Source organism: Prunus mume, linkage group LG2, assembly GCF_029339155.1.
Source record: "Prunus mume cultivar Tortuosa linkage group LG2, ASM2933915v1, whole genome shotgun sequence".
Classification (NCBI taxonomy): Eukaryota; Viridiplantae; Streptophyta; class Magnoliopsida; order Rosales; family Rosaceae; genus Prunus; species Prunus mume.
The window spans coordinates 5,432,937-5,450,334 of NC_142699.1; the positions used below are offsets into that span (position 1 = coordinate 5,432,937).

A 17,398-nucleotide genomic window follows, 5' to 3' on the forward strand; every position below is an offset into this window, starting at 1 on the left:
GTGTCTTCGCAGAGACGCGGTGGTGGGCAGTTGAGGCCAGAGTGCGGGTAGTTTTGGGGTTCTCTTGGTATCGAAGGGTAGTTTTGTAATTTCGATTGTCAACAATTTTGGAAAGAAAGTCAATTGCTTGGAATGAGTTGGTATCTTTGCAAAGGGTAGGTGGTGGTGATACGAGGGTTGGTAATGATATGATTAAGAGGCTGCGTAGGCCGTGGGAGCCGAGCTGAATTTTATTTTGTTATATTTTTTCGTCGGTCCATCTGAATTATTATACACTTTACAAAACAAAAGTATGAGTTATAATATGGTGTTCTATCATTTCAAATGTGGAAAATGCTGCAGCACTACTCACATGGGTGGTTTCATGATTAAAATGTGAGCATGGAACAAGATGATTTATACCCTTTTTTTTTAATCGAAAAAAGTTTAGGGAGAAATTAACTTTGTGTACTAGATTACTGGTAACGAGACTCGAACATTTGTGAGGCTACACACAATACAGTGACTTTATCAATTGAATCAATCCACATTGGCAGGTGATTTATGCCTTTTATATTTGAATCTTTTGACAAACAAAGAAAACACCTAGATATACTCAAAAAATTGTATGTGATGTTTATATGAGTTTATCTTCAAGAATACTACGATAAATAGTGGGAGATCCATAAAATTATATTTAGAGAATGCAATTAACTAGATATCAATAATTTTAGCATTTATTAAAAAATATTTTAAAGATGTTTCATTTTCTTTATTTTTAAATAAAATATAAATGATAAATTAATAGAAACTTTTTTGTTGCGATGAGTAATCGACTCCACTAACTCCAAATCATGATATCACATTATGTTAGAACTAAAATAATAATTTGTGTTGTAGTAGAGTCGATTTTTGAGTATTTAATACATACACTTTCGGTGTAACTTATAAATAAAAAATTATAAATCAGAGTTCTTGTAGATGGCAGCAACCAAGTTTAAACCACGCTTGCATTTCAGGTTTTCTATTTATAACAAAGCACGTTTATATTTCGGACCCAAAAAAAAAAAAAAAATTATAAGTAAACCTAATCCTAGACATGTATTTATAAAAAAACCCAAACACTATTTAAACATAGAAACACACTCAAAATCAACCCCAAAATCAACAATTGTATATTTTTTGAGTGTGTTTATAAATGGGTTTTGAGTGTGTGTAATAATGAGTTTTGGGTGTGTTTATAAAGTGTTTTGGGTATTATGTTTTTTTATGATTTCAACATCCATTTTTAGTGTTTTAATGAAACTCCAAAAAAAAAAACCACCACATTTTTATATCATGTAGAAGAAAAATAATATATATATATATATATAAAGAGCAAATGATAAGCCGAGCCGAGCCGAGCTAGTCAACGTATGGCGGCTTGGCAGAATTAGTTCTTTACCACCTGGTTTATTTGGTGTTACAAGAAAAATAAAATTCTACAAAATGGAAATAAAATAAAGTTGTTCAATGGACTGAAAAAAATGAAGGGGTATGTATGTATGTCCCTTCTCACCCACCTACCCTCCTCCACTTCACGCACCACCAACTCTCTCTCTGTCTCTCTCTCCTACCCAGATTACACCACCTCTCTCTACGCTCGACACGTGTCCTTCAACTTGGTACCATGACTTGGCATATTCCCATGGCTTCCCTTTGCAATGCGTGCACCAAATTCTGGTTGTTTGGCCTTGGCAGATAGCCTGCCTATAGAGAGGCCCAGTCGGTGTAACTGATCACATGTGGCCGACCTCACCCAGCTTGCGTCTCTAATTGGCCTGCATTTGGAAATCTTCAAAATAAGCCCAAAATTGACTTCTGAATTTCTAACGACTTAATTGTACTCGTGTCAAATATCACCTTACCTCATGTTTTTCACAACGTCACACTTTCCTCATGTACTTTTATTATGAATTTTACGTTGTCCTATTATTCTTCACATCGTCTCATTTTACCCCTTTGCATTGTGTCGTCAATTTTTCTGAACTCATATCTCTACAAATTACAGTTTCATATCCACGAATAGACAAATCATTGAAAATATAAATAATAAAGAAAAATTCATATGAACATATCAAACTGTTATTTGTATGTACTATGTACTAAGATTATCTTAATTTTGATATTAAACCGATCCGTTATTGTAATGACTTTTTTGTTGTTAGTGTCTTTTTTAACTAAATTATGAATGCAATCTTAGACTTTCTCGACCAAACATAAAAGAATGGATGTATTTTCATGTCAAAAGATTGTTTCCTCTTCCATTCCCTCCTGCCGGACACCGGAATTGGACAGTGATGATACGTTATATTTTGGGACCAAAAAAACAATGATTTGTTACTCCAATCAAGCCAAAGCACCACAGCAGGCATGTGCAATCGTGACAAACTGTCAAACTTGGTATCATATAAGTCGAGGAACATTCTGAACATTTTGGACCCCATGTGTGATCTATCAGTGTTTTTTATTTAAAATAATGAAGTTAGCTGAAAGCCTAAATAATTGTTGGATTGGACCCCATCAATTCAATTTGGCTAAAAGCCTAAATAATAGATCAACTTTAAATTCATTTTCATCAGTATCTGTTTTTTTTTTCCTTCCAAGCTCACATGTTTTATCTTAAATTGACACCTCATACAGAGCATATCTATCTTGCTGTTAAAATGTTATTATCGTAAAATGTGTGTGAGTTTAATAATATTATCGTCTCTTCTTAATAGACAAGGTCTTTTTTAAAAATGTTATTATCTATATACGTTTTAAAAGTTATTATTTTACATATGTATATTATATTAAATTATTAAGGTCCTTAGAGAATTAGGCGAATGTCGTTACACATAAGGATTTAATCGTCAGTCTAACTAAGTAGCCTACTCTCATTCGGCATAGCCATCAGAGAAAACATTGCCCATGATAGAGCACCTCCCGCCACCCTGAAGTCTCAATCGTGAAAACTTTCCCCCTAAAAATAAGTGGATTGCAACACATGAGCCTCGCCTATTTTAGTGTGTTATGAAGGCACACCTGTGGTAGGAATCTCAGGGGCTATTTTGATCCATTGATGCACCATTTCATCACAACACATTCACGTAATAGGTTGATTATCAAAAGAATACATACATTCGGTTTAGTGAAGACTTTCTCCATAATTAGGTTGAAATGTTATGTGTCTTGTATATGTTATTCACGTGATAAAGTGATCATGAAATGAATCGTACATCACAAGTAAGAAAGGAGCATTTAACTTGTGGAAGTGGAGGCTAGTAGGCAAGGCACTATATATCTACAGGAGAGAAAACTGGCTACAGAGTTATGACAGACAAGGATCAGTAAAGGGTTAAGAGACAAGAACATATACATAATAATAGTACATTCCTATCTGTCAAAGACGTGACCAGTTCCATATTGTTAGTTCGGAGAAATATTGGGACCACAAGTTTTGGTGTTCTAGGCAATTATAAGTATAAAAGAAGAGGGATTTTAAATGCAAACCAATAAATAAAAACTGCAAAGGCAAAGCAATGTGGCTGGCTAAAGACTGTACAAGACAAGAGTTAGGGGGACCATTAATTAGCATTGACCATTTTATTAAGTTAGAGAGGAGTTTACTCTGGTTTCATGTAAAGCCTAGCTGTTACTACAAAACAGAGGAGATCAAATATTAATTACACATTATTTATTTTATACTATTGTTATGCATCCGAAAGCAATAGAGATTTATGGAATAATCAAGAATAAAGATAAGTATAAAAAAAAACCGGGCTATGTCCTGGAGGGCGTTGTACGCGCAAAATGCATGTGTGGACACAATGTATAGAAATGATTATATCTTAAGGACAAATCATGTAGTTGAGCTTTTGTATTCTTAATTGCTCTCTTATGCAACAAATACATGAGATGTTAAGGGAGTGCAAATCATACTTGTTTTCTCCTCCCAATTCAAGGATCAGATATATTTCATGGATGGAGAATAATAAATAAATAATAAATGTATACACGTGTTATCACATAAATGAATTAGTCACACTGAATAATTGTACTGCATGATGTTTATATCCAATAAGAGTATATCAACAATAACAACACCACCATCCACCAAATATTCATATAGAATTGATGGTAGAGACGTACATTCATCCACTGTTTATCCAAGGACTTGATCACTTGTTTGGTTTAGGGTTTACAACATAGCCGTCATGGTAGAGTTCAAAGGCTATTCAAGTTGCTGCTACTCTCGTGGCTACTGAGACTTTCGCTTCTTCAATGGCTTTACAAATTGCTTGTTTCACGCCTCTAGGTTGAGCGGATATGGGCACATATTTGTTGGATATGGATTGGCATTTCTTCTTGAGGTGATAAAAAATCCTTCACAACAATATTGCTGATTAAAATGTAGGCCACCCAATCCACCAATCTTGGGTTCGGTTCAGATTGGGCTATCGGGTTAATTTTGAAAGCCAACTTTTCATACTTAGACCCAACCCAAGTAGAGCAAAATGCCTACTCTCATTGGGACTAGCCCAAGAATTCATCATAGTTTTTATTTTAGTTTCTAAACAAATTCACCTTTTTATTCTAGAAAGAAAAAAAACAACAAATTTTCAATTTTACACTCATTTCTTCTTCTTTTTTCCCAAATTAATCGGTTTGTAACTCGAAGTCGTTAAGAGAATTTACCCAAAATCCCGAGACTAACTTGTGACTAGATAAGCTGGAAATTGGAACTCACAACAAATTTTGTTCTTTCGTGCTTTTATCTTTTTCATATATGTAAATTTAGCCCACATCATTACCAACTCTAGCCCATCTTCTCTAGCTCCAATCTGTACGAAAAACCTAGTTTGTCCAACAATGTTTGATATTAAAAAACCAAAAAGAAAACGAAATCAAAGCATTGTTGTTCACGTGATATGCATCTCTTAACTCTAAAGAAGTTCACATCTTAGCTTAGCTTACCTTCCTTGAAAATTTCTCCTGTAAACCCTAGATCGTGCTCTTTGGTCCTTACACCAAACTGTTAGGGACCACCTCTCAAATTATGAAAACTTATTGGGCCCCCCAAAACCCCTATCTGGTACAGTTTTTCTCATCTGGTGGGCATTGTTTGCCCAATTTGAACAAAAAGAAGAAAAGGGAAGGAGAGCCCCATACATACCCAATCCCATAGAGTGTTCTTTTTTACTGTTTCTGAGCTTCACAGTAATTTTTAAACTTTGTACAGCAAGCGACTGCTGCTGCATCAATCAGTGCACGTGCTTTGCGTTTTGTTTGTTGTTAGAACTTTGCAAGGTAAAAGTCTCGATGGGATTTGAATTCTGCATGGCAATGAAGGAGAAAAATGGTTAGTGTTTCTGAGTGAGCTGTTGTTGGGGGACCAGACTGAACCAGTGGACCAGTATTGCTTGTTTGTTCCATCATCAAGAATTATGAATTATGGGGCATCTTTCTATCACATCAATATTGAGGAAAGCGGAATCGAACCTAAAATATGAGGAAGCTCTATTTTATCTCAACTCGTATGACTTCTTTCTACATTAATTTTCGATACAAATCCACACAGTTTAGTACTGAAACATAAAGACAACGAATTTCGACCTCTCTCACTCTGAGCCATGTATATTTGAAATGAAGAATAATTGTTGTAATCTGTCCAAAAAAAAGAAAAAGAATAATTGTTGTTAACTTATGTAGCCTAAATAGTAACCCACATGCCTCGAGGGAATTTCTTGGAGCTCTAAATTCTAAAACTCTAAATCAAACTCTTTTTTTTTTTTTAAAGGGTTATTGAAAGATTGGTCCCAACACAAATCTCAAAAAGGTCTTATAAAATTGGAAGTGAAAGGCCTAAAACTTGAATCACATGTGGTCATGTGAGATGTGCTCATGTGAGTACTCACTAGTTAATTATATTGACATATAAGACAAAGGAAAAACATGCGTATCTGAATCAGATATTGAGAAACATTCCTTGGAAGCATGCTTGATGAGCAGTATTAACTATCACACACCTATAACAATCTCTACTCAGATCTAGTAATTGCTCTCTCTCTCTCTCTCTCTCTCTCTCGTGTATAATAGTTCATAGCGAAAGTCCAACTTACTCTTTTATTTCTTTTATGCGAGCTAAAGGGTAAAGGTAATCAGAATACAACTAATTCTTATATCCTCACATACATTTTAAAATTTCAAAATTTTCATCCATCTTAACCGAATAATTTATTTAGAACAAGTGCAATTTAGTAATCAAACTAGCTATAATTCCGATTCATGAGAATTTAGGGCATGTTCACTCACCTAGAAAGGGAATGAGATGAACGAGAGTCATTTCCATTCATGACCACTCATTTGTTTACTTGCATGTTTGGAATGAAAAGTGATGCGAAGCTCACATGTAATCATGACTTAGATTCTTGATATAGGGGCAATGACATTCCGGAATAGGAGAGGTGGTATTGGTAATCAAATTGGTTTTCATTCCGATTCTTAACAATAGTAAACAATTTTAATCAAAATTCGTTTTGTTTTCATTCTGATTCCTAATAGTTAGTAAACAACTTAATTGGAATGTTTGACTCTGATTCCAAGTTAATCTGATTCCTAGATACTCTAATTCATGTTTATCCCAATTCCAGATTCCCTTAGTAACTAACTTATAAGGAGTCAATACCATTCCCATCCCGATTCCACATAGTTTAGTAACCACCTTTAATAGGAATTCGGATTCCAACTCCACCTCAATTCAATGCCTCATAACCTTAGTACAAATTAAGGATGTTGATTTTCCCACTCCCCTTTTGTCCATTTACACTCCCTTTTGTTTTTTTAAAATATTTTTTACTATAACAAAAGATGAAGCATAAGTAGACAAAAAAGGAGTGGGAAAATCAACTCCCTAAATTAAAACATGTAGCAAGCTTATAAAGGTGCCTAAACTTTAATTATTTTATTATTTTATTTTTTTTGGGTTTTGGCAACTGGAAAAATTGTATGATCATGACTTACTCATTAAATACCATGTCTTAAAAAAGATTTTTTTAATATATATTTTTTATTTTATAAAAGTCAATATAATTTTATTAGATCAATAAAATAAAGAATACAAAGGACAAAGACCGTAAAAGTAACCATCCTAATAACAATATGACAACTCTGGGTAAATTCTCTAGTGACTTGAAAATAACTTTTTTAAAACCTCTTTTAACTGCCATAATTTCTTGAAATCGAGTCCAATGACATAAACGACAAAAACTAACTGTTAACCGACATGACTCTCTTAAAAAAATAATTCTAAAACTTCATAATATGCATAAGATTCATTAATTAATGTCTCACAGTAACATGCGGCATGTCTGTTTCTTTCTATTAATTAATTAAGTGATTTTAATTATGGGACTTGAGTCCGTAACAATCTTGTCTTCACCTTAATTGCGTTGTTAAGAAAAACATGGCATCATCCTCCAAGACTTTTCTTCTTCTTGACTTTATGTCGGCTCTTGTGATCCTCATCTCCTCTGAGGTCTGAGCTCGTGAGCTAGCGGAAATTACAAAGCCAGCAATTCCTATTATTGAGTTTCTAATTTGTTTTTTTTAACTCAGATGTATGTTTATATTTTTTATTCCACCGCTCTGTGAACATATATCTATGTGTGGGTATATGTGGATGTTCATATTTATGACCTCTACTCATGTTAATCAACTCATATTATTTTCTTCGTGGGTGTTGTATTATCCTTACAAATAATCAAGTCAAATCATAAATCACAAAAACAAACTAAAAAATTTCGGCAAACATTAAAATGACCTTAAAGATAAACTATGTCATTCATTAAATTTGTTGATCATTTATAGGGATGATTTAAGAAAAGGATCTAAAAAATGAATATTTCAACACATTTTCAACCCACAAACTTTACCATTCAAATCATAGAAATATATACATTACATATGTATCTATGTCATTTCTTTTGATCCGAGAGGAGAAGGGATTCGAATTTGAGATGCATATTTTAACATTGAGAACAAATGTACTATTAGACTAAGTACTTATTGGCATCTATGCCATGTTTTAAGAGAACTTTCTTTGTAGGTTTGAGTATAAATGTGAATTATGTCCCTAGTCTAGATAAAACAATTTTAATATTAAATTTAAAAATTGAGGACAAATAGTAATTAGCAAACACTTAATCTTCACTCACCCACTTTTACCCTCCTAGACTAGACCCAACTGTAGCTCTATTCTAATTTCTACAGTTATGTGAATTAGTAGTCCCAATAATTTTTTTTTTTACAAAATCATTTGAAATTTCTTAATCTATCAAGATCTTCTACCTTTAAGAAATTTCTATGATATGAAATTTCACACACTTATCCTAGCTGGAGTTATTTTCACTCAAATGCTTTTATATTAGTCCTCTTTTTAATAGGATTAGATTTTATCTCTTAAATTTGGACCTTATTTTGGTTTAAAGTTAAAATATCATTTTTCATCTTTAGCTTGGAGAGCACGTCCTATTTGGTTTCATTGTTTTCATCTTGGTTTATATTGTTTCCTTATATAAATTGATGGGATTGGAAGTTATTGAAAAGCATGCGTAAGCTGGCGTGATTGTTTAAAAGAATCAAATATATTTAGGCAATATTTGATCTCTTGGCTTTAAGCAATTCCCTTGGTAAAAGGAGAATATGCATGTATAATGACATGGCGTGACTTCTTGATTTTTTTACACAGCTTTCATATGTTTTGATTGATCATCTAAATTTCTCAAGAAAAACTGTTGTGCATATAATTGAGATAAGTCATCAAGTGTTCCATGTTAACTTGGTAATTTATCAAATACTTTCATCATTCATATTGTGTTCATTTACATGTTCTGTGACTCATACGATTGAGGGCACCAAAACCGTTTTGGCAGTTTGTATCTAGCGAGTTTGAAAAGCAATCGTGACCAGTATTGCGTTCAACATAAGGAGTGTCGAAAAATCATCCCATGAAATAACTTGGGTTACGAAGAAGTCGGTAAACATTATGTAGATTGTGTTTAGGATAAGTGTGTGAGTACTTCTTAAGGTTATATAGTGAATTTGTTTTGGACTAAGGAGTCCCTTAGATTTTCCCCTGAGATGGGGTTTTACAATGTAAAATAATTTTATGCATGTTCTTTTACTTTATGATCTGCATGTTTCATGAGTGATAAGTCATATCAATCTTTCTATCGAAGTTTATTTTTATTTATTAATTATAATATTAAATTGGCCTATTCACCTCCCTCTAGCCATTTTTAGTCATCCTATAGGTAATTTCACAAGAAGAATATCTCCTAGATCAAATTAATTAAGTCATTTATTTGGCAAGATAATTGACACAAAAAACAAGAACGAACTCAGAATTTCAAAGGTTTTACAATGTCTTTTTCTATTAATCAAATTTGGATGAAACCAGCACCAAAGGTTTTACAATGTCTTGTTCACTTCAATTGTGTACTTAAAAAAAAATTAATCACTCTCATATTGCTATTGAGAGAGCTCCATTTACCGTTTGTCTTCTTTATATTCTTTTTTATTTATTTATTAATCTAATAAAATTTATCGCCTTTTTATCCAAATAAAAAAATGAAAAATTGCCTAATAAATTTGGGCATTTGCTCAGTTCTCTCACCAGCCTCCAAGGCTATGGAAATTATTTGAGACGACTCGTGTCCTCGGCTGGTCGGTTACCCACACCACACAACTAAAGGACGCCCCCAAGAGTAGCCATCTGTCTCTAATGACTAATCTCTAAGCCAAGAAACCAACTCCAAAAGTCCACGAACTTTTTGGAAATTTCAAATTTTCATAGGAGCTACTGATAGAGCTATATGTTGCTTTTCCAAGTATGTCTATGTCACGTGACCTCAATATGACTATCTGAACCATTCGTCTGGTATTTTAATAGTAAAATGATTCATGTTATAATTTAACATAAATATACTGGCATGAATGTGTTGCAATTTAATTGTTTTAATATTTACTTATTTAGATGAAATTGATATTGAAAAAATGGCTACCACGATGAGCTCAAAGTCCTCTTCAATCATCATCACTAGTGTCACCATCACTTTCCTTTCTTTTGGTGCAAAAGCTCCGTAAATAATCTAACCTAGGCTCAACAACTCTTCCACAATGTATAGGATTCCTCACGATTTTATTATAATAGTGGGTAAGACTAACTTTTGTTTTGAGCAAAAAGAATAATGATATTGCCTCATCTCTGTTAACCAAGTGTTGACGAAATGTTGGTAGAAAAAAAAATAATAACTCTTGAAGTTCGACCAAGGGGTGAGAAAAGGAAAAAATTACATTACGATTAGGATAGGTCAAGAACTCGATCTCTTTTGGCGTTGATCATTATGGTTCCCCTTTGTTTGGTTTGGTGGCCTAAACTTGTCTCAGCTTAAGACTTATCGCTTTTGCTAGTTTTTGGTTTCGTTTTGTTCTATGATGGTTTGCATTATTGCTCACCTTTTGTTCGTTTTTAGCTCTTTTTGAAGGGGGGTTTTGGTTCTTGTCCCCCCCCACAAATAGCTTTACCAACAACTTTTCAGAAGAATAATGATAAGATACTTATCAACATTAGATATTATTCTATACAAATCATTAGTTATTGTTCTTTAAAATATCCTATTCATGTTTAGTATTTGAAATAGTAAGGTGGATTAGTCTCTGTCCATGCTTGCCATACACCTCAATAGCCCTCATGGGGTCCTTGGCCCTACAACAATGAGTGAGGGAGAGAGATTTTCATTTGAAATTCGTATGGAGCAACTTCGATCCAAAAATAGGTTTTGATGCTTCATGTCCAGCAATCTCAGTCAGGAGTCAGAACAGTAAATTCCAACTAAGAAAATGCTAGCCAGTCAGTAAATCCACCGTTCTGCTTAGGTGAAAAAGAAAGAAAGAAAATCTACTTTTTCTGCTTTCCTTTTCAACTTAACCAGTCCTTGCTTTCCATGTATGCAATTATTGGAAAATACAAAGTCATCACTCATCATACAACGGCTGAAAATGAGACTAAACAAACCATGCTTTTTCATTTTCCATTAACAGATTATATATATATCCATAAAAAGATATAGTAAGTTCAACACAGAAGCATCAAGGAAATGCTAGAAAACAGAGAAAGCAAACAGTTTGAAAAATTATAAAAAAACACAACTTTATTAAGGAGATGGAGGCCAACCATGCCCTCCATACACTGCATCCCCATTCTGATCAATTCCTTCATAGAACCTCAGCTCAAGCTCCTCCAGCCTTCCCTCATCATCCCACATCCCATCATAACTCACATCATCATCATCATCATAGTAATCCTCCAATTCACCAGCCACAAATTCCCAGGCCAAATACTCAGAAGCATCCGAGAAATCGGAGCAATCTTCCCACTCATTCCTCTCATAGTAGTCCAGAATAAGAGGCCCTAAAACCTTCAATTTTGGGTACTTTTCCTTGAGGAACTTGTCCTCAAGTTGAACATCCCAACACCCTCTCAAATCCAAAAACTCGAGCTCGGTGCAGCTTGAGAGTATTTGAAGAGCGCTTTTTGTGCTGATAAGATGGTATGCCATCTCAAGGTGCTTCAGCCTAGGCATTGTGGTGGCAATGGCATGAGCCTCCTCATCCATCAAGGGCTTGCCCGCTGTATCCAATGGGTGCATGTTCCGGCACAACCCCACGAGCAATTTACAGTTCTTTCCGATTGCCTCTAAAGCCCGAGAACCAATTTTGCCACAGTAGCTAAGATCCAAGAAAGTGATAGTAGAAAGCCTTCCAGCTGTCTGTTCTACTATTGAATCACCTATTTCACTTCTTGGCAGTCTCAAGGTCTGAAGAGAACCAGCACTTGCAAAACCAAGAAAACAGGACTCAAATCAAAAAGGACCAATTTATCATAAACCACTCTTCCCCAAACAAAAAGAAAAAAAAAACTTAATTAACAAAAGACATTGAATATATGGCCAGAACTACTGATTCTACAAGTATATAAGAATATCATCACGATTGAGCCAGAGGATTCACCTTATACTAAATGCTATGCTGTCTAATGGGTTTTCAAAAAAAAAAAAAAGGTCATTTATGGGAGCAAAAACATAGAGCATTATTTACATGGGAGCTTGGTTAGAACAAAATTTAAAGAATTCTGCTTACTGTTCAGTGATGTAGGAGAAGATCATGTCATTTTGGAGGCCAGAAACACAGAGCTTTCGGAGCGATCCACAACTTCTTGTAATCAGCATTTGAAGCATACGATCAAGGTGCTGAGGCCGGCATCTATTACTCCATTCCTCAATGTCTATCTCTTGCCAACAGTAAGGCCCCATCACTACCTTGCTCCAGGATTGGCAAACCCTTGGGATCACTGTTAGTAGATCCTGGAGAGTAAGGTTGCTGAAAATCAGACCCAAAGCATCTGGTATTAACTCGTCCCAATGCCGAAAATCGGTTCCCACTTCCATCTAGTCTGCCTGCAGAAAATGGGAAAACCCACAAGTGGAAAATCAGTTTTCAGAGCAAACACTTAGCATTAAAAATGGGAAAGAAAATATGACATTTTAGATAAATCTCATGTAAAAAGAATGAATTTGTCTGAAATTCATGAGAACCACTGTAGCAGGTACCAAAAGAAATAAAGATTCATATACAATGCGTGAGCAGAAGTGAATCCATCATATTTTCCACTAATCATGTAACATTAACAACTGCTGGAAAACAAAATGCCCTTCTATGCCAATAAAAACAAGAAAATTCAGAAGAGTAATTTAAAAAAAACAAAAAGATAAGGCAGAAAAAGGACAAACATAAAACATTCAGTTGTCGGAGAAGATAATCAGAAAAATTAACAGGCAAGGAAAATAATTTGGGAGACAGAGAAGAAAGTTCAAAGAATTAATATCTGCAAAAGAAGACCAAAAAGAAATTAAAACTCTTGTGGTAGATCCAGCAACACCCAGATGTGACCAATAAAAACATAACATGGGTGAAACAAAAGAGATTTCAGTCCAAATGAGAGCTAAAAGCAGTGGCCAACTAATGAAAGAATTCAAAACCCAGGAGGAGGAAGGCATAAGATGAACAGAGTCCAAATCACTGCATGTGTATCAAAGGTTGTTTCATTAAGTGCATGACGACCTCCTCACAGATCTAGAGGAGAGCCAAAACACCACTAGGTAACTGAATAAATGAGATAAAGATTTAGGCTTCGAAAACTCATTTTTAATCATTTGGAAACCCCCGGAAGCAAAAAGACCAACACTGAACTCGGGCTTATACAAACAAAACCACATCTTTCAGTTGCAGATGCAGTGTGAAATCCCCTGCTTTGCAAACAAGTCCACCATAGTGGAAAAAGATTGCAGCTTTTATCTTCTGCACAAATATTTTTCCTTTTTGAAGAAGAATTTAGACAAAATATATGTTAAAACGTAAAAACATACACTGATTATACGCCCTAAAGAAGTGGGCTTTGTTAGTTTTCAGGATTTAGATCATGCAACTACTCACCGGGTTATCCGCCAGAGACGCAGGGCAAAAGAAAGAGAGAGAGAGAGAGAGAGAGGAGAGGAAAGCTACAAAATGAAACCCATCTGCTGCCACCAGCAAGCAGAATCCAGAACAACAAAGGTAAAAACAAAAACAAAGAGTGAAAAAGCAACAAATACGTATGAATGAGGTATGAAAAAGGTTAAATTAATTTGAACCCATTTGATAGATACACGCCTCAACTCTATCTCTCTCTCTCTCTCTCTCTCTCTCTCTCCAACTTAGATAAGGAGAAATTTAAAATTGAAAACTCCAACTTAGAAAATGAATAAATGAAAATTGGACACTGAAAACTGTCAAAATGGGTGTTTAATGATAGAGTTAAATGATATTGGTGTTTGGTGATTGGCATCATCCATCCACATACATACATGTAATTAAAAATAGGATGTGGGGTTTTCTGAAAGATAGGATGTGAGATGACTCAATGAGCAGTAAATACTGTGGAAAGATAGAGACATGAGAGATAAGTTACAATTTTTTTTTTGTTGGACAGAGAGAGAAGTTACAATTTCCAACTGGGGTTTGTGGGAAAGAGAGGCACCGACACGAGTCGGTGGCTTAGAGGAGTGAGAGGGAGGTGGTAAACCATCTGGAAACTGGAAATTATAGCACTCTCGGATTTTTTTCAACAGTAGGTTGAAAATATTGAAACTTGAAAATGGGTTGGTTAAGTACAATGACCATAGTTAAAGACCAAGGTTTTAAATTCAAGTTTTTCAACCTACAGGTTCAGTTTTACTCTCTGTAACCTTTCTGGTTTCAAACATGGGATTCTTTGCTACAGTCAATAAGTTTATTTCTTTTTCTTTTTCCTATGAATCTGAGTTAAATCTGTTTGCATGTGCAGTAAATGCAGGTTGGGCAAGAGGGCAAAATCAGATTGAAAAGTGAAGAAGAATGCAATTCTTGCTTGTTTACCATGGCAAACAAACAATAATGTATTTGCCATGCCATTCTTGCTTGTTTACCCTTTTGTCTGTGTTCCATTTTTATGGAACGCCAAGTTTGTTAACAATTCTTCTGGAAATAGCCACTATTATTACTAGAAATTTATCTTATTCTTGTGATTTTTTTTGGTGTGGGATCTTTCACTAGTTTCGTGTAACACACTACTTGATTTAGATTGGGATAAGGATTTGGGACCTACTATCTAGATAAACAAAAAAATGAGGTGTTGTAGACCTACGAAATGAGCATTGAGATTAGGTGCAACATTATAATCATGAATTATAGTGGCAAATGAATCTCACATGCATTAATAGTTGATATTTGTTTACGTGTGCATGAATTTTTGTATTTTGATTTTAGGACCCATTTGGTTCGTGCTAAGGATTTGATGGAAAATCAGTTTCTGTCTTTTTTGTTCCAGTGGATGAGAAATTGAAAATTCTTTTCGCATGTTTGGTAATACTATGAAAGTATTCAGAAAATACAACTTTATTTCCTTTTCCACGTTTGGTTTGTCTAGGAATATAAATATATACTTTGGTTTTTATTTGTTAAGAAATTATAGGATTGCATCCATAAGTCCAAAAAAAAAAGCCACTAGTCACAAAAGTCCAATACAAATTAGTCACAAAAAATTATTAAATAACGCAGCGACCCAAACTTTGTTTAGTTTTTCAATTATACCTCTATTAGAAATATGAAATAAATAAAATAAAAAAGGAATGCATTTAATGCTAAATTGTTCATGAGTACAATTTGGTCATGAAAAACATGCATATAATCTTATTTCCCACAGGAAGAGAAAATGAAAACCAAAATGCATGGAGGGTTTCATTTTTCCCTATCTTTTTTCGATATGCCAGAAAATCATTTTCTATGTCTAGACTTACCAAACATGATAAATCAATGAACTATAAACATAAGGATAGTAGAAAGACTTGTAATTGAAAAAGAAAATTCCATATAATTGCCACATCATGTTAGGGCCCTTGGATGTCATTAGATCCAATGCTTGAAAAATGTGTAACTTTTATGAATTACTCTTGAGATTCAAAATAAATTAACCCTGCATGCGCTGCACCTTAATATAGGTTGAAAAACTTTTCTACTCTCGTCGTATTGTCCTCTTTTTTTTAATTTCTTTTTTTCTTTGATAAGTGACATGAAAAAAGAGAATAAGATAGAATGAAAACAATGCAAGTTTTTCTTAGTATAGGAAGGCAATTTGGTGGTACGGTACCCATGTTCTGTACAATTCGTAATTTTATTAATGATTATATATTATGTTTTGGAAAATTCAAAATATATTCTTTTTTCCTTTTGACTTTCCATGGTTTAGAATAATTAATTAATCTAGAAAAATCCTTCGCTTTCAAGTTTCAACTCACTGGAGCAGAATAGTGAACCCAACCCACGCAAAATGAGGACACATTGATATAATTTGGATCTGGGGAAGTGCGAATCTATGAAAAGGTTGTGTGTGCAGTGACTATGAGCCATGCTAAGCAGACGAGAGAGAAAAAGAAAGAGAGAGAAGACAGCAAGCAAAACAGGCAAGAGAAGGAGAGACAGCGAGGGGGCAGAGAGGCTAATTTTTCCACCTACTCCAAATTACAATGGTAAAAAGGTCAAGTGGGGTCTCTGTACTTTTTATTCTTTTTTGGCTCAACTTGCGCGTGGGAGCCCCGCTCCATTTTTCAGACAAAAAATTATAAAAAATTATATTCATAAAAATATATAACATTCCTATTATTTTACTTTAACCAACATTACTGTTAAATTTGAGATATTTTAATTTTGAAAAACGTACGTAGAGGCCACGACGTTCCCTCTATGACGTCTTAGTCTTTTGTGATTTGGGTTGAAGTAGGTATTGGATATCTTAGAGCCATGTTTCTTTTTGGAGGTGGAGTTGTTAGCCATGGTGGATCTGCTATTTTTGGGTGTTGTGAGATTATGTGGGTTTCTGGAAGTGTTGTGGTCTTCTTTGGCCGGATGAATGATGGGCAGTAAGATCTTTTCATTTTGGGTGGTTCTGTTCCCTGTTAGCGTAGAATGTGTTGGTCTTTCATGATCTCTATGGAGCATTGGTGCTGCAATGAGCCTTTTGGATCTTCGTACTTTCAACTCCTAGTGATCTAGACTTGATTTTGTATTTTTTTTTTCTCACTGTCTTGATGGATTTAATTTTTCAAATTATTGTATGCATGAACCTCCATTTAGGGCGTATTATTACTGTTAATCTCAATCTCGTGTACTTGCTCATGTTATAATGAATTTCTGCTTGTTCTCAAAAAAAAAAAAATTTAATTTGAACATTATTTGATTTTGTAAGTCTCACTTGTCACATCATCTTCTTGTGAACAAAATTTAGAAATGTTTCATGCCTCTACCAAGGTCGTGCAAAGACCTATATGTATGAATACAGAGCGTGTAATGCAAAGCACAAGAGTGCTGGATTTAATTCATAACATTGTTTTGGGTCATACATGAGTGAGAATAAAGACTTGCTACTACACTTTTCACGCATGCATGAATATTGTAGAACTTCCCCATCTAGCAGACTGGATTATTTAAGTCTTCCCTAAAAAGATCATCACAAATAAGTACTTTGACCTACCAACCAAAACAAAAATGATGTGCATTGACCCTTGTATATCATGCTTCAAGGAAAGAAGAAAAAGAAGAAGAAAAAGAAATAGAATTTCATGTCTTGTTGTGTTTAATATTTATCTTTTAAAAGTAAGAGGGTATTTTCGAATAAGTATTTTATGTGAATGATTGGTTACATACTTTTAATATCGACAATTTGATTGCATCTAAGATACTACTAACACATTTAATGAATGCGATC

General features: G+C 34.3%; 1 protein-coding gene across 1 annotated transcript; it reads right to left on the reverse strand.

Moving 5' to 3' along the window:
• Nucleotides 1–11,062: 11,062 nt before the first annotated feature.
• Nucleotides 11,063–13,786, reverse strand: FBW2 (F-BOX WITH WD-40 2). The gene is made up of 3 exons (XM_008221106.3): nucleotides 13,555–13,786; nucleotides 12,202–12,518; nucleotides 11,063–11,895 (listed from the first exon to the last, which is right to left on the reverse strand). Exons 2-3 carry the CDS (start codon nucleotides 12,507–12,509, stop codon nucleotides 11,217–11,219), a joined length of 987 nt encoding a protein of 328 aa, XP_008219328.2. The 5' UTR covers nucleotides 12,510–12,518; nucleotides 13,555–13,786; the 3' UTR covers nucleotides 11,063–11,216.
• Between the last annotated feature and the right edge of the window lie 3,612 nt (nucleotides 13,787–17,398).

What these genes read in the sequence shown, in the direction of transcription:
- FBW2 (XM_008221106.3), bottom strand. Translation starts at nt 12,509, where the DNA reads ATGGAAGTGGGAACCGATTTTCGGCATTGGGACGAGTTAATACCAGAT. An exon ending in TTCTCCTACATCACTGAACA is followed by an intron (nt 11,896 to 12,201) that starts GTAAGCAGAATT and finishes TGGTTTTGCAAG; the next exon opens with TGCTGGTTCTCTTCAGACCT.